The 23,040-nt window shown below is 40.5% G+C and overlaps 2 protein-coding genes across 9 annotated transcripts in view; one reads left to right on the forward strand and one right to left on the reverse strand.

Moving 5' to 3' along the window:
• Positions 1-438: 438 nt before the first annotated feature.
• Positions 439-22,177, forward strand: Tmem243 (transmembrane protein 243). 2 transcript variants are annotated; one of them, XM_020162822.2, is made up of 5 exons: positions 439-645; positions 1,077-1,351; positions 18,953-19,003; positions 19,939-20,043; positions 21,145-22,177. In XM_020162822.2, the coding sequence occupies exons 2-5, from the start codon at positions 1,274-1,276 to the stop codon at positions 21,265-21,267; spliced, it is 357 nt and encodes a 118-aa protein (XP_020018411.1). In that variant the 5' UTR covers positions 439-645; positions 1,077-1,273; the 3' UTR covers positions 21,268-22,177. The 2 variants fall into 2 exon arrangements, with proteins under 2 accessions (XP_020018411.1, XP_073920955.1); XM_074064854.1 differs by lacking the exon at positions 439-645 and adding an exon at positions 717-901.
• The window catches only part of Dmtf1 (cyclin D binding myb like transcription factor 1), a 40,975-nt gene continuing 39,483 nt past the window's right edge, over positions 21,549-23,040 (reverse strand). For all 7 annotated transcript variants that reach the window (XM_074064853.1, XM_074064852.1, XM_020162818.2 and 4 more), the window contains one exon: positions 21,549-22,877. In XM_074064853.1, coding sequence (XP_073920954.1) covers positions 22,768-22,877 — 110 coding nt within the window. In that variant the 3' untranslated portion in view covers positions 21,549-22,767. The remainder of the gene's footprint in view (positions 22,878-23,040) is intronic.

A 23,040-nucleotide genomic window follows, 5' to 3' on the forward strand; every position in this document is an offset into this window, starting at 1 on the left:
TCCTGCTCTATGGCAGCAAACACCCTTAGTCAGCACCCTCACTGGCAGAATGAGAGATTAAATCAAAGAAACACCTAGCACTATTACCGCCTGTTTCTGTAAAGAACCTAGCATTCACAACACAGACTAAACCAAGGCACACATTCTAAACCAACATTGCCAATGACTCTCAGTGTCCTAGTCATGCAAAGACCGCATGGTTCAAGCAGGCGCCTTGTTTCAAAGATGTTTCCATCCAAATGCCAAGTTGTCCTCCAAGCCCACGAGGATCGCGCAGATGCTAATGACTAGGGGGCTGAAACGTGTCAGCCAGAGGCCCGCTGTCGCCCCATGAAGAATTAACCGGCCCCGCTAGAAATGAAGCTCCGCAGCCAATGCGGCGCCTCTGCCTGCGGGATTGGCCGCCTGGGTGGTGACGCGGCCTGGGCGGGCCCGGAGGGTTTGCGACAGTGGCCGCGGGTCCCGACCAGGGGAGCAACGAGGGGCTCCGCAGCGCAGCGCAGCGCAGCTCCGCGCCGGCCCGCGCGTGCGCCCACGCCAGGCCGAGGGGCTCCTCCTTCCCCACGGTTGGCGCCCGTCCCGAGCGGGATCTCCGCGGAGTGTGGACCCCGGACAACCCAGCGTGGGGCGGCTCGGGGGGCCGAGGTTTGGCCTGCGCGCACGGGGCGGGTGGCCGGGCGGGACGCCCCGGGTTCGCTGCGGGAGGTTTGGTGTGAGGTGGGGCGGCGCGGCCCGATCCTCCTCGCTGCGGGACAGGTGTGCGGGGGACGCTGGCTTCGCGCGGTAACTTCACTTTTTCCTCCTGGCGCGCGGGGATCGAGGGGGTGTAGCGGCCCGGGAGAGGGGTCCTACCGGACGCTGACGCTGTCCCAGGAAAACTCTCTTCCCTGTGAGCACGCAGGTCTCCGAGCTCCCTGGAGGGCGGGGGTCGGGGGGAGATTTGGAAACTGAAGAGCCGTGGGGGTGGGGAGGGCGCGAGCGCGCAGGCTGAGATTTGGGGAAGTGCGAGCTACCCCGGGGGAGCCCCGCGGAGAGTCGGCCCAGCGCGGTTTGTTTCCTTTCACTTCCCGCCGCAGCTTCTCAAGATGAGGGGGACTGCGGGGCTCGTGCTGCGAGGCCGCGTCCCCCGGGACTGAGCGCCCAGCTCCGCCTCCACGGGACTTCCCCGAGCGCCAGGGCCCGCGGCCATGCAAGCGCCATGAGAGCCCCGAGACTCCGGGTGCAAATGCCTGCTCGCTTTTGAGTGACTTGGGACGAGCCAGGAAGCCCCAAAATGGAGGATTTTACTGCCAGGACCTACGGCACAAGTGGCCTGGACAATAGACCTCTGTTCGGGGAGACGTCAGCTAAGGTGAGTGAGGACTTTGGTCCCAGGCCCAGGAGTGGGTGCGTGTCTGTCTGCCTGTCCGTCTGTCTTTCCGCCCTCCCCGGCTGTTCTAAGGCCCCTGGAGGCACTTGGAGGTGGAAAAAGCTGTTTCTGCAACCCGCTCCCCCTCTGGTTGTTTACCCTGCCACTTGGTCGCCTGCTTTCAGACAAGGTTGGCCTAAGAGCTTTGAAGGTTGGGGAGGAGAAAAGTTCAGAAAGTTCCTGGCTGTGTGTTGGAAATCCTTTTCTGGAGTGGGACTGATGTGGCTGTAGAACCTCACCTCCATCACCTGAGCCAAAAGCACACCTCTCCTGCTTCCGAGTGCTTTTAGGAGAGCCCTCAAGAGTTAGTTCACTGCGAGGCCCGGAAAAACCCTCCAGAGAGGTGTTAAACGAGGGAGTTTTTGATGAAGACCTCCATTCCAGGAAGTGATCAAAGGGTCCCTGGGCCCAAACAAACTACAGTGCATTATTCCAGACTCTTAAAAGTATATCACCTTTAAAAAGCTTGATTATGTAATGTCCCGGACCAACAACTGGTGAGAGCTTTTTCCTGCACTCAGCATTAACTTTTCCAGTAGTTTGGGCAAGATTAGATTGGTTGTTTTTTCCACCTGTAAATGGTATTGGTGACCCCTGATAAAGTGCCTTTAGCCTCTTAGAAGTTAAGGCACAGAGAGAGTCCAGGGCTTCTTGGGTTTCTTGGCTTTGGCAAGGGCTCTCTAGCATAAAGGACAGGGAACTTGTATACTTGGCAGTCAGGAGCACAGCCCTGAATTTGGAAGCTGCCACCGTATTTTTTTTTTTTTAAAACCTCATGTGGATTTTGCTTTATCTTGAAGTGTTTTAATAAAATGTTTTCAGCCTAAGATCCAGAAAGCTGCCCCTTGTTCATCTCTTGGCTTTTCATAGTTCCAGAGCACAGCACTTACGAGATCTAGTCCAGTACATGTTCCTATTTCTGCAGACAGCATTGAGCTTTAGTTATTCACTTGATCCTGGGGATTCAAGGAATCCAGTTAAGTGTGGGAGATAACATAAGCAAGTGGGATGTGGTTGGGTCATATGCTCCCTCTATATCCCAGTTAGCACAGAGCTGGCATGGTGGGGGAACAAAGAAGAAACTAGTAGCTTTCAGATGGCAAGTTTGCCCAGCTGTCCCAAAAGCAGGTTCAGTAGCCACTCTCTACATACTTTGGCACACGATTGGGACTCTGGGTGATTCAGACATCTGCTCTCTTTTCACGCCATAGACTCTTTAATAAAAAGGCACGACTTGGTTATGGACTTGTTGATTTATGTAGACACTCAAGATGGGTGCCGTAGTACATGCGTGTTATCCCAGGACTCAGGAGACTGAGGTGGTAGGATTACTTGAGCTCAGGAATTCAAGACCAACCTGGGAAGCATAATGAGATCTCATCCCAAAAAACCACCAAACAAAAGCCCCAACAAATAAATAGACACTGAGAGGTACTGATGTTTTCTGAACAGTTAGAGCTGAAACGCCCAGTGCCTAAAAGTTTCCTGCTGCCCATCATCTGTTTGAAACCCATCCAAGAACTTTAGTGTTCCAAATACATCTCTGTTTATTGTGTATTTAGTTCAAGTGTATACAGCCTCTGCATTACTTAGGCAACTTTAGGGCAGAATTATAGTAGATTTGGCTACTCAAGCGAAAGAATAATAATAAGTAATTCCAGATTTCTCACAGTTGTTCCCTTAGCTTGTTCTGTGAAGCTATCTTGAGGATCACTGGTATAGAGAAATTCCACAGAATGGAAAAAGGGACCCTTGGCCAGAGGGTGGGAGAAAATACATACTTCTAATAAATTGAGATGCCAAATCTGAAGGAGGAGAAGCACCTGTCTTTATTTATAGCAAATGAAGATATCTGAGGGCCTGAGATGGGAAGGGCACAGGAATGGTGGCTCATTAATGAAAGGAGTAGCCACATTGTGGTCCAGCCATTCCCACAGAGGCTGGGAACTGCTAAAGCAGGGGATTCTTGGGGATGCTGAGAAGCCTATCACTGGCCCTTGTATGTGGGTGTCCTCAGCTTGCTGTCTTTCAGATGCCAGGAAACAATGTAATAGCCATTTTAAAGGGGAAACTTCATAATAGTGAATTACTGTCTATGGAAGAACATCTAGAAAGGGGAAGTCCACTTCCTGTTATAGTCTGACAGATTTTTCTGAGTTTTTAGCAATCTTACTTGCTTTATAAAAACTGACAGTATATAGCCTCTTAATTTTAGGTGCTATCCCTAACTTTAAGGCAAAGGGGACTGAAGTCCAAAGATCAGAGAAGTCTGGAGTAAAGTTTGTGGTCTCCTCAGAGCTAGGCAACGCACTGGGCATTCAACTTTCCCTTGTTTGATCATCAAATTCCTTTGCAAGATGGATATTTTTATTCCTATTGTACAACTAAGGAAGTACAACTTCCAAAGGTTACTTGTTCTTTACACAGCTAGTTCCCTGATAATATTTTACCAATTCCCTTTTGTGAGTTGAATAGTGGAGTAATCATAATTAATGTTTCTCAAAGTGCTATAGACATTCACAAACCTATTGCTGTTTCATAGGACATAGGGGTGAAGTGGTTTGTTCCAAGTCATATGGTGAGTGAAAGATACTAGAATCTGCTGTAAAACAATACAGATATTACCCAGTGGACCTTGAGCAACACCCTGTTGGGCAAGGCCCTGAGGAAGTTCTGTCCTGGCTGTTCGGGGTACACATAGTTCAGTTACTGAAGCTACAAATTTGGTCAGTCTTCCACATGATCTTTAGGAATAGCTTTATAGATCAAATGTTGGAGTGAAAAGCAAAGTAAAACAGTTCTCTATTGTTACATAAATAGCTAAGGGGTTATTGACAAAAAGGAAAAGTGTTCATCTTTTGTAAGAAACATATTCTTCATTCCTCGATAGCTTTGGAATCATACATTATTATCAGTCCTGGTCAGAATGTCCAGCCTGGATGCTTCTTTGTTGTTGTTTTGAAACAGAATCTTTGCTATTTAGCTCAGCCTGGCCAGGAACTCCCTATGTAGCCCAGGCTGTTCTCAAACCTGCAATCCTTCTGCCTCCACTTTCCAAGTGCTGAGATTACAGGTCTGTGCCACTATGGCCAACTTTAGATGCCTTTTTTTTCTCTTGCACTTTAAACCCTTCCTAAGTTCTGTGCTATAGTACATCTCTTTTAGGTAATAAATAAATAAAAATAAAAATATGATAGAGATCAGTAACAAGTATTTGAGGTTTTTAAGCCCATGTTGTTGAGTATTTTCTAAAGAAGACTATTCAGTAGAAATACGTGGGTCACATATGCAAAATTTAGAATTTCTTGTCCTATTAAAAAGGGTAAAGACAGGTAAAATTAATTTTAATATTTTTACTTTACAAGTTCATCATTTCAACATATCAATATAAAAAAATTGAGATTTTTTAAACTTTTTTTTTTGTACTAACCTTTATTCAGTGCGTATTTTACTTATAGCCCATTTCAGTTTGGATTAGGTACATTTCATGTGCTCATATGGGTAGTGCCACCATTTGGACAGTGCAGTTCTAAAGCCAGTGGTTCTACAGTTATGTTTGTGAACCATTTTTCTTTACTGTATGATTTTCAGAAACTTTAACATGATATTTTCCCCTGGAGCTACTTGGCCATGTTAGATAAATAGTACCTCTCATGTATTTTGGTGGTGTGGTCTTTTTAGCCCTAGCATAATTCTTAGCTCTTGCTGAAGGAGCATTTGGAGACAAGTTTCTATAAAATGCTTTTGGGAAGATGTGAGTCTCAGAATCTTCTTTCTCTGCTCCTCCATCCTCTCTAGTGTGAACTAATACCTGCTCTTGTGTTTTAGCTGCCTTTAAGTTTGTTTTAGGGCAACACTGGATAGTCTCAGTAGAAGAAAGCAAAGCTATTTTCCATAGCAAGTGCAAATGGGAAAGGACCAGTGCTCCCCTTGGTAGTACGTAATAAAAACCATTCTCTATACTAGCCTGTTCTAGTGATGTTCACTAACCATAAAAGTAATTTATCCTCTAAGAAGGGGGTGACAGTTCTAGTCCCATCATTCATGCTTGGCTGTGATGTGTGAAAAATGAGTGACCGTGAGGTGAGAAGACACATCCCCTGAACTCTCCAGCAGACAGCATGGGGGAGATGGCCTCTGTGGAAGGCCAAGTTGGTGGACCTCGAGGCTCAGATCTGTGGGTAAGGCAAAATCCCTTTCTTCATCCCTTTCCCCTAATAAATAAGGAAACAAACACAGATGGTAAAGTACCAGGTCTTTTCATGAGGCACAGACCTAGTCAAACAGTTTGATCTCGGAATGGGGTAAGATTAGAGTAAGCATGAATGATGGGACCAAACTGTCACCTCCTTCCTCCCCCACCATTCTTAGAGGATAAATCACTTCTTTTATGGTCATTAAACAGGCCTGGAAACTGTTGTCTTCTTTCCTCTCATCCAGCTAGCAGACCCACTTTTAGTTTCTTGTGCTAAAGATACAATTGAGGACAAACATGCCATGACTTTTTCCTTCTTACTCTATGTAGTTTTCTTTCCCCCACCCAAATCCAGTGGACTGAGACCCTGGGGTGGGTCTCAGGCATTGGCATATTTGGAAAGTTCTGGAGTAGACTGGGTAGAGGGAGTGCTGGGATCTACTGGTCTTATCCTTGCTCTGTGCAAGCCCATCCAAGCTGGCACCTCTCCACTGACCCATTTGCTTTCGCTGCCTCCCTGCTTTATGCAAATGCTCTCATCCTTTCTATAATGCAGCCTTTTCCCCAAACACCAGAACCCTGTTCAATCAGTCTAATTCCTCACTTTGGAACCTTCCTTCAGCCCAGCATCCATCCACACTTCCCTCCTGCAAGCCGGGAAGTCAGGAGGTGCTATGGCATTTACTCCATATGCTGTGAGGGACTTGAGTTGATTTGGCTTCTGACTAGCATCTGCTCCTTGAGGGTAGGAGTCAGTTTCCTCATTCCTGTAGTCTCTTTAACATTAGGGGCACAGTGCTTTGTCCTCTTTGTGCTTTTTATGTATATTAAATGAAGGGAAAATTCAGCATCACCAAAAAATAACTTGCATTTTTTGGGACATCCTGAAGCAACAGAAGGCAGAGGCTAGTGTTCAGAAACCTGGGGTATGCTAGCTATCTAAACAGAGTGGTCTTTCAAACTTTCATGTAATTAGTCATCATCGTCTCTTTTCCTGCTGTGAGAGAGAGAGAGAGAGAGAGAGACACACACACACACACACACACACACACACACACACACAGCAAAGAGGCCAGTAGTGAATGGACGAATAATATAATAGTGTATTTAAAAAAACAAAATGAACAAACAAAAAACCAAAAATCCTTAAACCAAGGCATGACCTTTCAGAAGCTGATGGTCTACCGAGTTTTCCTCTGTAAAGATTTTATTTTTGCCGGTTTGTAGTAATTTACTGGTTCTACTAAATTGAGTCAATTTTTTCAGTTGATATAGTCAGTTGATAGGCAATGTACAGATATAATAACTATGTTTTCTGAGTTTCCACAGATATGTTTGTTGACATATCTGAGTGTCCCCACTGGAGTGACAGAATGCATTTAAAAAATGTATGAAAACAATTCCATTTACAATAGCCTCAAAAAAAAATCAAATACCTAGGTGTAAACCTAACAAAAGATGTGAAAGACCTCTACAAGGAAAACTATACACTTCTGAAGAAAGAGATTGAGGAAGACTATAGAAAGTGGAGAGATCTCCCATGCTCATGGATTGGTAGAATCAACATAGTAAAAATGTCTATACTCCCAAAAGTAATCTACATGTTTAATGCAATTCCCATAAAAATTCCAATGACATTCATTAAAGAGATTGAAAAATCTACCATGAAATTTATATGGAAACACAAGTGGCCACGAATAGCCAAGGCAATACTCAGTGAAAAGAACAATGCTGGAGGCATCATGATACCTGACTTCAAACTATATTACAAAGCAATAACAATAAAAACAGCATGGTACTGGCACAAAAACAGACATGAAGACCAGTGGCACAGAATAGAGGACCCAGATATGAAGCCACACAACTATAACCAACTTGTCTTTGACAAAGGAGCTAAAAATATACGATGGAGAAATAGCAGCCTCTTCAACAAAAACTGCTGGGAAAACTGGTTAGCAGTCTGCAAAAAATTGAAACTAGATCCATGTATATCACCCTATACCAATATTAACTCAAAATGGATCAAGTATCTTAATATCAGACCACAAACTCTAAAGTTGATACAGGAAAGAGTAGGAAATACTCTGGAGTTAGTAGGTATAGGTAAGAACTTTCTCAGTGAAACCCCAGCAGCACAACTAAGAGATAGCATAGATAAATGGGACCTAAAACTAAAAAGCTTCTGTTCATCAAAAGAAATGGTCTCTAAACTGAAGAGAACACCCACAGAGTGGGAGAAAATATTTGCCAGCTACACATCAGACAAAGGGCTGGTAACCAGAATATATAGGGAACTTAAAAAATTAAATTCTCCCAAAACTAATGAACCAATAAAGAAATGGGCAAGTGAACTAGACAGAACTTTCTCAAAAGAAGAAATTCAAATGGCCAAAAAACACATGAAAAAATGCTCACCATCTCTAGCAATAAAGGAATTGCAAATTAAAACCACACTAGATTCCACCTCATCCCTGTTAGAATAGCCATCATTGCAACACCACCAATAGGTGTTGGCGAGGATGCGGGGAAAAAGGAACCCTCTTACACTGTTGGTGGGAATGTAAACTAGTACAACCACTCTGGAAAAAATTTGGAGGCTACTTAAAAAGCTAAACATTGATCTACCATTTGATCCAGCAATACCACTCTTGGGGATATACCCAAAAGACTGTGACACAGGTTACTCCAGAGGCACCTGCACACCCATGTTTATTGCGGCACTATTCACAATAGCCAAGTTATGGAAACAGCCAAGATGCCCCACCACTGACAAACTGGTTAAGAAAATGTGGTATCTATACACAATGGAATTTTATGCAGCCATGAAGAAGAACGAAATGTTATCATTCACTGGTAAATGGATGGAATTGGAGAACATCATTCTGAGTGAGGTTAGCCTGGCCCAAAAGACCAAAAATCATATGTTCTCCCTCATATGTGGACATTAGATCAAGGGCAAACACAACAAGGGGATTGGACTTTGAGCACATGATAAAAGCGAGAGCACACAAGGGAGGTGTGAGGATAGGTAAGACACCTAAAAAATTAGCTAGCATTTGTTGCCCTTAACACAGAGAAACTAAAGCAGATACCTTAAAAGCAACTGAGGCCAATAGGAGAAAGGGACCAGGAACTAGAGAAAAGGTTAGTTTGAGAAGAATTAACCTAGAAGGTAACACACATGCACAGGAAATCAATAGCTATCCTTATCTCAACCAGCAAAAACCCTTGTTCCTTCCTATTATTGCTTATACTCTCTTCAACAAAATTAGAGATAAGGGCAAAATAGTTTCTGCCAGGTATCGAGGGGGTGGGGGGGGAGAGGGAGGCTTAGGGGTGGATGGTAAGGGAGGGGGTGGGGGCAGGGGGGGAAATGACTCAAGCCTTGTATGCACATATGAATAATAAAATAAAAAAAAGAAAAAAAGAAAAAAAATTCTCCCTGCTCTAAAATTTGGGCTAGGACATGGGTTCAGCTCAGCTCCCACTAAATTCTGAAGAGCCTAATCTCTCATTAGACATGGTAGAATAAAACTAATACCATATTAGCTGTCACTTATCATTCAGTCAATTATAGCTTATTGTAGGGACTTTATGTTTTATCTTTTAATCCTTACAGTGACCCTGAATGTTAGACCATTATATACAAGTGGAAAACAAAGACTTAAAAGTTAGTTAACTTTTAAAAAGTGACTGCCACAGGCAGGTTCATGGTAGAAGAGTAAGTCTAAGTTCAGTCTTTCAGTCTGTCAGGCCCTTACCTCACACTCTTTGTGCTCTGCTTCCTATTCTAAAGCTTGGGGTGTATCATTTGAGTGCTTCCTGCAGGTACCAACTCTAGGGGTCATTTTCTCCCTTGAGCATGTGGACTAGGTTTTTTCTCATTTTACTGTGATTTGATTTCCATAAATGGTGCTTCTGTGAATATATTTCAGGTGCATGTATCTGAGGAGAATCTAGTAGGATTAATGTACAAAAATACAAGTGGGAGATGATTCAAAATGTGAATTTGTGAAGAAAGGAAAAATAAATCAACAAATATACATGAATTAACTTTGTCTAGATAGAAATGAGGGAAAAGTTGGTGTTGTATAGAGTGAGTGTGCCTGGATTCTCAAAAACCCTTTCTTATGCATTCTCTGTCCTGGCACTGTTCAAAATTCATTCAGTGTTTCTTTTGGAAGTAACAGGACAGTTGTACTAATGGGGTAGAGTGCACTGTGCCCTAGAGTTAGATGTCTCACTTTCTACCCATGTGGGTATTGCCCCTCTGGTTGTCCGTGATGACATTGTAAGGGGAAGCTCCTGTTTAGGCAGAGCCATACAGCTCTGGGGAAACCAAATTAAACCCATGGACAGGTCATGAAGTATCTTGCTTCAGCCAGGCCCAAAACAAGTCTCTCATGCTTCATGTCCTCTTAAGGTATTTATTCTTGGAGGGCTGCCCCTTAGGCTTCTCATTTGGCCATTTCTAGAGCTTTTATGACATGATGTTTTCCTCTGTGATTTGGAAGAAGAAAAATGAAGTCATTTCTGAGAAGTGACCTTTTATTTATAGTATCAGGATCCTTAAGTTTGGGAAATGAAAAACTTTGAAGGCAAAACTCTGTAGGATGTGGCTCAGTGGTTTGCCTCTCTCACTTTAGGTGAACAATACTAGGAAGTAGGGCCCTTTGGGCTTAGCACCTATCATTGCCTTACTTCTTTTTCTCTCACAAAAGAATCAGTCTTGAGAGACCTGAAGAATGCATGGGAGAGGGAGGGTAAGTACTGAATATACTGTGGAATTGAGCCCTTTCACAGGAAAGCAGTGTGCCAGTGAGCATGGGGAAAGTAGTAGTTTTACTGAGGCATCAGGTCAGAGAACTTCTATGTCTTGGATCTAGAAGCAGGAGGTGACAAGTCAAAGGGGCAGCAGCAGGAAAGTACAGGAAATCTTCAGGGACTCTGAGTATTCCTTGGTAATTAGAGCCTAAAACTTGACATGTTCTTAGGACAGGCTGGACTAGATTAAGTACCTTGGCTGCTGTAATGAGGTTTGGGTTTTCTTCTGGATGTTGTAGGTTGTTGAGTGTGCATGTATATATTCTTTTACTTAATAACTAATCAAGTTTATACTACCAACCAGGAAATGTGCCAGGTGCTGGGTAGCATATCTTTTCTCATGGAGCACATGTACTTCAGGGAAGACAAAATGGTATTAAACAAATCCTTGTTCTCTCTCCATTACTCATTAAGCTTCAGTCACACCAGCCTTTTTTGTTCTTTTAATTTGTTTCAGTACATTTGTGCTGAAATATCACATACTGGGTAAATTATAAAGAACAGAAATTTACTTTTACAGTTTTAGAGGCTGGGAAGTCCGAGATCAAGGTGCCAGCAGGAGGACTGGTGACTGGGTAGCTGCTTCCAAAGTAGCTCCTTGTTGCCAGTCCTCTGGAGTGGAGGAATGAAGGCCCTGTCCTTACAAGGTGGAATGTGGAAGAGTGTGCTTCCTTTTACTTTTTATGTGAGTGCTAATCCCATTCACTTCCCAAAGGCCATACCTCTTAAATGCATTGGGGATCACGTTTCACCTTGAAGTTTGAGGGATCACTGTTGTTCAAACATAGTGCAATTCACTAAGCTCATTCCTGCTTCAGGGCCTTTGCATTTGCTACACACACTGGCTTGTCTACAATACCTTTCCCCTAGTCGTTGCATGTATATTTTTTTCTTACAATGGTTCAGTTCAAATTTCATGCCCCCTAGAAGAAATTCCTTGCTTTCCCTTTTAAAAATAGCCCACTCCCCCTTCTTTCATATCCATCCTGGTCATCTTTCATCTATCTGTTTTACTTTTTTTCTACCATTTAGCCAATAGAAAGAGTAGAAAGTGAGAAGTATGATAGATGGAAAGCTTTTCTGATGTTGGAGGGACTTCAGGGTTTTGGGCCACAATGGCCTCCCAGGAGAATGAGATTCAACAGAGGAAAGAATTGAAATATTGGAATGACTGAGGGAATGGGTGCAGGATTGGTGAAGTAGGTCACCTTTGGGTCCTTTTTAGGCTGGAAGGAATGGAGACTGGGAAAGGGGGGCTTCTTCTCCCTCTTGACATCTTGTTTTGTGGGTATGTCTACTGAGGTAAAGGCTTTAGGAGTGGGACTGGGAACCTGGGGAGAGGATAGAGGCAATCCACTCAAAGTGAGGTCAGTGAACTATAGTGAAGGCCCCACTGAGGATAGAAAGCATGACTTGTAGTAAACCCAGTTAGTTTGTTCTTTCAGTATTTGATTATATGGCGTTTAAGCATTGTGGTTGGCAGAGGGATACAGTGACACTTTTGTAAATGAGGAGGAGGTTATTTCCAGTCTGGGTAGTGGCATGCTTCTACTTTTGGGTGAGTATGGGCTGGTGCCAGGGTGCAAAGCTAGAAAGTGCAGCATTGGGCTGGACTTCAGCTATATAGCAGTCCAAAATCTGAGAGTGAACAAGAAAGGAGTGGTCCTTACCCATCTTGCCTGTGCAACTTAGAGGAGACAGATGAGTAAACTGGCATTTATAGTTAGGATACTTTAAAAGGGCTTAAAGTGAGGCTTAGTGCCAGTGCCCAGACATGGCTGGGGGCCTGAGGGTTGGGTATTCCTAACAAAATCATCAGAACAGATGAACACATCCACAAAGGAGTCTTCTGTGCATCGCTGAAACTGCCAACCTCATGGTCAAGAGATTGGTAGGGAGAGCTTTGATGTAACAGACTGGAGATGTTCTAGTCAATGGATATGGGTAAAGGCCAGGTTCAGGGACAGTAGAAGAGTGGAAAGGGTAGAAGTTTGGAGGAAGATGGATTTGGCAAAAAAGGTGCTAAAATAATTTAGGTAACTGAAAAGAGGAAGAGAGGTTGGCACAAGATTGCCCTGGGATATACATTTAAAAAATAAGGATATTACTGAAATTGCTATCTGAGGCTGGGTTGGGACAGGGAATGCCCAGACAGTCTGGATCAGTGAGCCCAGGATGAGAACACAGGGCCATGGATTGTAGGGGGAGACATTCAGAGATGTGCAGTATCTCTGCCAAAGTATGGGAGAGCTCTGAGTACTCTATGATACAATTTGCTCACCTTTTAACAGGTTTGTTTCAGGGGTAAGATGGATGAAGACAATTGCAAATGTGGATGGGAAAACTGACCTGGATAGGACTGAGAACACCTGGGAGGGATGTGGGTCTGTAGGGCTATCTGCTAGGCTCTCTGAGGACTTCTATGGAGCCACACAGAAAGGTAAGTAACACCAAAAATGGAGTTCTCAATCTTTCCCTACCCACTTCCTCAAGAGTTTGGAATATCTTTGTGGCATTGTCTAGATTTTTTTTTAATTCCTGCAGATTTCTTTGCTTTATATTATTTCCCCTGGTAGTGTTCAGGAGCATTGCTGAAGGATGAATCCCTCAGCAGGAGCAGCAAGCTATGATGCCTTAGAATTTACTGCTTTGTCCTGCTCTAGCAGAAAGTAAATGGCCTTGTATTTAGGCTAGGAAAACCTGGACCCTGGTGAGTTCCAAGGTTTACTATTGTTATTTCCTTGGAATCAGCAGAGCCTAGTCCAGGAAGCACTCAAAAGGGTGTTGGCCTCTGTGGCTGGCAAAAGCATGGCTGGCCTCTTGGGTTGCAGAATCAGGCCAGAGCTTCTGCTGTGCTGCTGCATGCCTATTCTGCAGCAGTGAGACCACATCTTCTGACAGGTCAGGCCCCAGGTGAGTGGTGAGTACCCTCTATTGTTGAGAGGCATTCAAAGGAAAATGCTGTTGGTCACTTCAGCTTGATGAGTCTCCTGTTTGACCACCATTCATAGAGAGACACCAGTGTGCCATGCTGAAGAAAAACAGGTAAACCATCTGCCCCCACTGCCTTAGTTAGTGGAGAACACAGGCACTTAGTTTTGATGTAGTAAGTATAAAGTCTGGGTGTAGTGATCTCTGGGGGCACTGAGGTGGAGGTATCTCACCTCTTGAGGGCAGGTTCCCAGGAATGTTTCCAGGAAGGATTTATAGTAGGAATGAAGTTTGAGTTGAGCTTTTGAAGGATGAGTGGTGAAATTGGAGTGGCATTTCAGCCATTCCACCTCCCAAAGTACAGCTTACTCTTTTGCTAACTGTAACATTACATCATTAGCTTTTCCTATGAACCAACATAAGAAACGACTATATGAAACAGACTTAAGCAGAAAATTCTTTGTAGAGCCAGAAGTTTGCCTCATCTATGATCCAAAATGTTTACTTTCATCAGTGAGAACTAAACCCTATTGTACTTCCCACTAGGCTGACAGGAATCTTAGTACAGGATCCCCCTTTACCCACAGATGCTTTAAATCATGGATAGTACTGAATCCTACATTTAATGCTTACTTTCACCAGTGAGAAATAACCGTTTTACTTCCCACTAGGCTGACAGGAATCTTAATACAGGATCCCCTTTTATCCATAGATGCTTCAAATCATGGATAGTACTGAATCCTGTGTTTAATGCCTATTACATCTTAACTAAGTACTTACCATGCATTGTGGCTGTAACTTTTGCCTTTTGATGTGCAAAAGCAAAACTAGCCCAGATTACTCTTTTCGTCTCCATTTCACAGTAGATTCATTTTTACTGTAGATTTTAACAACCTCAGCATACATTTTTTTTTTTAAGTTGAGAGCATTCATTTTTACTTTAAGGAAGCACTTTATGGCTTCTCTTTTTGGCACATCTGACTACCAGCCTCACTACTCCTATGCTTGGGGATCATTAAGTAAGAAAGATAAGGATTACTTGAACAGAAGTTCAATATTTGAATACAAACTGCAGTACTGCAGCAGTTGATCTGACAACACAGATGGCTACTAAATAACTAAAGGGAATGTAGCATATTCAGTGTGGATATGCTAGACCAAGGGGTGATTCATGTCCTGGGAAGGAAGGAGCTGAACAGCAGGGGAATTCATAATGCTATTTAAGAGTAGCATGGAATTGTAAACTTAGGAATTATTTTTGGAATTTACTATTTAATATTTCTGGACTATTAATGACCACAGGTAATTGAAATCACAGAATACAAAACCAGATTGGGAGGACTACTATACCCAATTTGAGTTTAAACAGGAATGTTTCCTTAAACAAATTTTTTTGTTGTAAATTCTTTGAGACCTTTTCATCCAAATTCCTTTAGGAATTTTACCTTTGTCTTTTTATTGTTGTTTAAACTGGTTAGGGTTTTATTATATTTAGCATAAGCCCTTCATATCCATTTTGGAAGTAGGCAAAATACAAACTGATTGCCATGGAAAATGGAAGGTTAAGCAAAGTACTAGTTATCATTCTAAACTATAGAACCAGGGTGTTTCCTGAGAGCTGATACAGCTGTTGACCTTTGGTTTTTTGGGAAGATACTGCCAATTTCCTGTCAGAACCATCATTACTTCTTTAGTTTCTGAAATGGATTTGGCGTTCTCTATATTGGGACAAGGAGCTGGATAATGACTAATCAGGCAAAATTAGGGGCTTTCTGGTCTTTCCATCACCAAGGAACTAGACTTTGTACTCTAACCCAATTCTAGAATTGGAAGGGACCAGGTATCATTTAGCACTATCTTGCTAGCCAGTGGCAGAATGGGATTAAGAACCTTGGTCTCCTGAGACCAGAATCTCAGGGTCTAAATGTGTTAGTGTGAAATACTCTTAGACCTTTGGAATTAGGTGTGATCCTGGGTAAGTCAGTGGGTCTCACTTGAACCTAGCTACCCAATGGTAAATGGAGATAATTTATTCCTTATTTGCTTTACAGGGTAACTTTCTGCCACCCCAAACTATGAACTATTTACATATGTCTTTCTCTTGTTCCTCATTTTAGAGGAAGACAAAGATGTGATTTCTGTGGGCTCAGTCAAATAAATCTCTTTACAGTGCATCTGTTGGACTTCCTTCAGGTTTGACGTTCTCTGGTAGTCTTTCCCCGACTTAGTGCCCTTCTCTAAACTGGAGAGTGGAGATAGTTTTATTCATTGTGACTTTGCATCTGAAACAGTGATGTTTAGATGAATGACTTATGATGTAAATATATAGATATATAATCTCCCTCTCAGAATTATATGTACATGTACACATATGAATATTGTGTATTTTTACATTCATGTGTATATCAGTATGAATTAAGGTTATCTAAACCTGTTGCTGGATATTTTGGCTTTGGGAAGAATATTCTAAATTCCAAACCTTTTTTCCAGTAGGTAAGAATTCATGCTGATTTTGATCCTGTCCAGCTTGCTCAGGGAGTTAAAATAAGCAACAGTATAAGGTTTAAAATGTGGGCAGGGGGGAACAGTTTTGGTAGGTGGAATTAGGGTAAAAATAAAACTGGGAAAAAGAGAGCTAGTTCTGAGTAATTTAAAATAGTTAACAGATGCTGGCTATAGAAGTGCCCCAAGTTTCAATTTATGTCATAAATAGCAGTGTTTAAATGCAGCACTTTTTTCCATGTAGTCTAGCTTTGATTTGGAGTACAATTAGTCCCCAAACTGTCCTTTCAAATCCAAATTAGCCAACTAGTTGTTGCATTATTCTTTATTATCTTATTTGGAGACTGGGAGCTAGAAGAACTTCCTGAACTCTGAAAAATAATTTCTGGATCAGGGAAGGGCCTCTGCCATAGTATTTGAATTCTCAAAAAGGTTTACTAAGACTCTAAACTTTAAAACAATGTTTCTTTAATATTCTTGTTAAAATGAAGATTATGATTCACTAGGTCTAGGGCAAGGCCCAATATTCTGTATTTCTAACAGGCTCTCAGTGAGGCCCGTGTTGTGGTCCACAGATCACACTTGGAGTTTAGAAGACAACATTGTCATTTCTTCGACTTGGACTTATGGTTATATCAACAGCAACAACAACAGACCTAAAGCCAACAAGGCCTTCAATATGCTAAATAGTTCATCTTGGGAGCCCCAGAGGGAACCACTACTGTATCGTAATAAAATGACTGATAACTCATGAAGATGATTTGGAATTCTGTTCAGTGACTGTCAGGAGGCAGGCAGACAAGTATTTATGAAAGTTTACCTATATCTACACCAGAATGAATAAAACTAGTTATGAAAAAAAATTTATATAGGGAAATCTTCACTCTTAATCAGCTAATAGGCTGTTTTACTAATAGGCTTTTTGAGATGCCATCTGCCACTTAACATCTTTGTCTAAAGCTTGTAGGTTGCTCCTCCAGCAAGAAATATAAATAGCATTTTTTTCTGTTGGGGGAAAGCAGGCCTGACATTGAATCTTGTTTCCATCACTTATTGGTGTATGAGACTTTGGAGAAGATCTCAGGAACTCATCTTATTTTGCCATCCATAAAACAGTCTTGTTACTATTTCATCACAAGATTTTTAAGGAGAGAAAGTATGTGAAAGTTCTAGGGAACAGTTACTATTCCTTACCATTGTTTTTTCCCTTTGCTTTGATCCTGGCAGACATGTTGCTGTGACACTTAAAATTAGTGATTTATCTCCTTGACTACTTCTCACCTGAACCTCTTCCCTTACTTCCATTGGTGGATGTGCTCTTATGAGGTAAACGTTTGCAAATCCCTGGAGCTCATAGGGATGAGAGTGTATATTTTTGCTTCTGAGAATAGACCAGAAGAGTGTTACTGAACCTTTTTCATAAGGCAGAAGTAATGGAGCTCCTATGGATTTTTATCTTTATGTTCATTTTATGTTAAATGCACCTTGATTTGTCCTGATGGGAATAAGTTAACAGTGACTGGTGAATTGTTCCTGCATCTTTTCCTTAACCAGTTTTGCTAATTTCAGAGTCCTACGTGCTATGTTTTTCAGATCTGATGAGTCCTCTAAATCTAATGAGGGTGTGGCTGGAGTTCGGTTTCCTTTATCCTAAAACCTCTGAATTGCAATGGCCTTGATCTGGAGAATTGTGGTTTGTCCTTGGTTATGCAAGCACACCCTTGGTTTTACTATATACTCTTCCCTCCCTAGCTTTGCCTAATGGACTGTTAACCTCTATGTATTCTTATCTTGAAAAGCATACAACTTGAAAATGAAGGTTCAGTTTGTCACTGTGATATTTCCTGTGCCCTTCCCACCTCTGAGGTTTTGTTTATAGGCTGCTCACGTTCCATACATATACAGCTCTCTTCTTTAAAGTCTACTGACTCAAGAGTTGGTAGCTCAGTGGTAGAGTGCTTGTCTAGCAGAGCACAAGGCTCTGGATTTTATCCCCACCCCCTCAAAAAATTGTTGTTACACTCAGTTTTGACTTCTCAGAAGTAAAATTACTTGGTATTTTCAGTGTTTCCTATTCAAGTCTTAAACCCTTATTCTGTAGTTTCATAAATAACTTTTTTTTACTTTAACAACAGGAACTTTTTTCCTTTATAATGCTTTTTTATTAGTAATATGAATTGTAAAAAGGGGTTTTATTGTGATATTTCCATACCTGCATATAATGTACTTTGATCAAATTCATCTTCTTTTTTGTAAATAACTTGTCAACCTTTTACTTTAATCTTGGGAATTCCTGGTTTCAGAGTTGCTTTTAAACTGTGCTGTAAGGCTTTTTAGCAAATAACTTAAGCACATTATGTCTAAATTTACTGTGGCTTGTAAAATTAAGACTGGATCAGACACTGTGTTTTTCAGACACTGTGGAGTTGGTTGGGGATCAAAGTCACAAGAAAACTGAATGGGGAGGACCTTAGGCTCTCCATTCAGTCAGGTAATTCTACTTCTACCTTATATGTTGACATCTTTTGCTGTTAAATAAAGTGGTAAGTTACTGGACTAGGTTGATGGTCTTTGTGATTGTTTACAGCTATAGCAATCTGTGGTCCCTTCTAAAAGCACCATCTACTTTTAGACTAGACAAGGACACAAAGTATGTCATTAATACAGTCCTAAACTCCTCAGTCTGGTACCTGGTAATTTTCACCAAGGCTCTGGCTTGGCTGGCCCAGCATCCTTCCTTCACACTATGCACTTAGGCAAATGTTCCAGCTTTGCATTGCAAGTCTTCTTTCCCAATTCTGTCCTCTCTAGTCTTAAAGAGTCTAGTTTAGTCTAGTCTCTAGACTCTTTTGAGAGTCTAGTTTAAGTGTCCTTCTCCTTGAAGAAATTTCTAGTTGGCTGCATTTTCCCTACCTACCTTTTCTACTCTTAACCACCAGTACACTTTGCCTTGTCTGGCAGATATATGTGTTAAGCTCAGAAAAGGGTAGAATCTTGGTTTCTTCATTCAAAACCCTCCCAATGGCTAGCATCTTACCATTCTGAAAGCAGAAAGAATCTAAGTTACATACACAAACTCTTTTCTTTTTCAGGACCGAATCATCAATTTAGTTGTTGGCAGCTTAACATCCTTATTGATTCTAGTAAGTATCTTTATTTTGTACTATACTCAGGCTGTTAACCAAAGTTTTGAATATTTGTTTTATTGTTCCATTAATTCTCAACAAAAAAAGAAAAATACAAGCCAACTTCAAAAGGGCTGATGAAAGAGCATATGAAATGCTCCATAGTCAAATTAATGTTTAAATTTTATTACCACAAAACTGCAATTGGCAACTGAAGTAGCTTTGATTTTCATCTCCTAACACCCCAATTGAATATGTGAAGCATCTGTCATGCCCAAAAATGTCATTAATTCCTTTGCTAACTCCCATTTCTGTTTATACTGTTAGTTTGCCTTTTGTTTGAGTTTAAAAAGATTTGGGCTATGTATAGTATGGTATTTTTTCATTCTGTATAAATACAGCTGGGTGCTATCACAATAAAAAGTTGTAATTTCCATATCTGGTAATGACATTGGTCTGGCACACACTTTCATTAAGTTTATTAAGAATAGTCTGGTTAATAAAAAGAATTAATGGATATGATGCTGTATTTATAGTAGAAATGGAGATGGATATTAGAAACCTATTCTTCAGTATTTTCCATACAATTAAGCAAGCCCAGCTCTGATTATATTCAGTTGTGGTAGAAATATTGAGAATGACAAGATCCTTAGAACTTTTTCCAGTATAGTCATTAATTTTGGGAATGGAATATAAATGATTTATAATCTTTGTTAATGAAGAGGTTCAGATCAGCTACTTTCATTGATGTTTTGTCTCCCTTTAAAAGTGATGGAAAAGTTAGAAAAGGAGAAAGTATTAAAAGACAAAACAAACATATTTACACATATTTCATAAAACACTGAAATTTTAGAAAACAAAGCTGGTGAATATAATTTTATAATGTGCCTACATTCAGTGTAACTAAGTCTTGGAATTACCTCTAAGGTTTTACATAATTTCTCTCTATATAGGTAACGCTGATCAGTGCTTTTGTTTTCCCTCAACTACCTCCCAAACCGCTGAATATATTTTTTGCTGTCTGCATCTCTTTGAGTAGTATTACTGCCTGCATACTTGTGAGTACTATTTAGAATTTAAATGGAATATTGTTCTTGAGATCCTGTGATTCCCATTCCTGGGTCTATATAAAATGGTATCTTAAATGCCAACCCCTTGTCAGAATTCTTAATCATTAATTGGATATTATTTTTTAAAACCCATGTTACTTTTTCTCCTAAATCCTTAAGTCGTAACCCTAAAGGGAAATTCTGTTCCCTTGATGTCTAAAAGAAAAAAAAAATTGGTTGATTACAATTTATTGTACTTATTCTGACTCAAGGATAGGCCCCAAAAGGCTTGGAGAAATGTTCTTCTGGGAAGAGATAGCACACTGGATTTACTCAGAATTACAAAGTTAGTCTATGTTAATCTTTGTGCTTACTCTCCAAATGGAGGCCATTATCATATTTCCTGGGGGCTGTTGTATCCTTGTCATAAACAATGTTTGATTTTACTACACATACACTGTTTTATGTAAAGAAACAAGATGGTGGTGGCTCCTCAGCGTGTATTAGTTCAATAATTGGCTGAAGCAGAATGAAAACAGTAAACCATGAAACACGATTGTGACTCACATAGGGCCCAAATCTTAATAGTAATTTATTTATCTGAGTTAAAATAGAGCTGGTTCTACTGCCCTTACCTGACCTATCCTACTTTGGGATCCTTCCTGTACACACCTGGCCTGAAGCCTGAGTGACCAACAATGAGATAATTTAATCTAAATATATGTATTACGTAAGCTCTATATTGCCAATCCAAATGAATTATGTGAATTTAAAAGTTGTCCCCAACTTCTAGTAGTACCTGTAAGGTTCATACATTTACTCAAATATATTGAAAATACCTGTTCTTGTATAGCTTGCCAGATGACTGGTGTACTATACAAATTTTAATGAAAACTGACCTTGGGATGTGGAAACTTGGCAGTACTACTTGAATTATAAATGATAAGAATTAAATTCTGGCTGCATTGGTCTCAGGAATGTAGATTAACATGAATCTCATGACTACCTCATTTAGAGAAATAAATACTGAAAATGAAATTGGTTGTATTTTAAATCTTAACAGTTGGCCCAGTGGCTATTACTTAAATTTTCATTTAATTCTTCTTTTAGATCTACTGGTATCGACAAGGAGACTTAGAACCGAAATTTAGAAATCTAATTTACTATATCATATTTTCTATCATCATGTTATGTATATGTGCGAACCTGTACTTCCATGATGTGGGAAGGTGAGGCTGCCGAGGAGAAAAGACTTTTACCAGGACTCTTCAAAACTATACATTAGGACAGCGAATAACTCTTGGAAAAAGTATGCTGAAGAATCTTCTACAGAAGTCTGGTACATGATTTTCATGTTAATTATAAATCTAAATTCCCTTTTGCAAAGGAAACATTTACTTTTTTTTTAAGGAGCTAATATTGCACTTAAAACATTCCAACCCTCAAATAGCACAAGTAATTTTCACTTTTGAAATTAAAAATTTTTTTACAATTGCATGGCTCAAAATCTTGCATTTTAAGACAAATATTCTTTTATTTCTGTTAAACTGAATATACAATTATTGTTCCCTAGGCAACCAACTTTTGTTCATAACTACAATTTCACGTTAACAAAACAGACAGTGAAAAGACAACTTTGATTATGAAGATCTAATTACAGTAATAAATAAAATAATTTATACAAGTTTTTTTTTTTTTTTTTTGACTTTTCTATAGGGATCATATTCATTAAAGCCCTAGAGGCTGGTTTTGGCTTACCCCTTAGGAATGACTCTTGATTTGTTTCCTTGTTACACAAGCAAATTTTGTTTTTAAAATTGCCTGAAAGGGAGAAGTTATATTGTGCCCCTACCAGGTAATGCACTAAGTGAATGACATACTCTAATACCCCCCTCAACTATTTTCTGGAGAATTTATATAGCAAAACATGTAATAAATAGCCATGGCATTAGATTCAGGTAAAGTTACCTCTTCCCCTGTTTAATTTTATGTCAAAGTGCCTAACTGTAAACTAATGACTGGTTTCTCATGAGGGGGTGAAAACTGCAAAACTGCTTAGTTACTGTCGGGTTTTGTTACTACTTTTATCCATATTCCCTTTAAAAGTAATAATAATAATTAAAAAAAAAAAACGTGTAGTGAATTTTCTTGACTCTTAATGCTTCTCTTTTACCCTGCTTAAATCAGCTCCCCTCTGCCAACAGTGAGTTAACCACAATTAACTGCCACACAGTCATGTAGGTTTCCTGTATTTGTATGCTGGTCAAATCTCAAGCTAATGCTATTTAAATCTTTTGAAGGTCACTGATAAGCTCTAGACCATGCTGATAAGAAATATAACCAGGCCTACTTGAGACTGGATCGAGTGCTATGTTTAATCTGTAGAGATGAATATTACTGCTTGTAAACCACAGAGTTAAGTTTGGTGATTTAAAAACTTCTCAGAGCCAAAGTGAATGAAACTCGTTCCTGACAAATAACACTAAACACAGGGATCCATGTAGTTAAAATCCCCCATATTCCCTTCAACTATGCACTGCCATAGAACTGGACCTCAGATGATAAAAGAAGGTAAAAAGTCACAGCAGCAACAATGTGCACAGCTTAAGCACTGTAACTATGTAAAGGCTAGAAGAATGGTAAATTAAGCCTCTTGGGAGTTGCTCCTATTTCTTTGGAGATACTGTAATTTAACAGTGTGGCTCCTTTGTTTGAACTGTTTCTAAGAATTACCTAATGGCAGTTCACCAAATCCTCAACATCCTTTGAGTCTTCAGAAACAGGACTGCCCAAAGATGATCCAATGATATTTGATTCTTCCTGATGATGTTGGAGTATGGGATCTGTAATGAGTTAAGTTTCAAGTTAGTCTTAAAAGTACATACTTACTCTAACCCATGACAAAAATTTAAGAGTATGTATTCTACCAAAGTGCAGGATTTAACGAGTCTTTATTGGGGATCAAGAAAAGACTAAGAAAAATGAATTAAATTACTGCCTAATTTT

This window comes from Castor canadensis, chromosome 2 (genome assembly GCF_047511655.1).
Source record: "Castor canadensis chromosome 2, mCasCan1.hap1v2, whole genome shotgun sequence".
Lineage (NCBI taxonomy): Eukaryota > Metazoa > Chordata > Mammalia > Rodentia > Castoridae > Castor > Castor canadensis.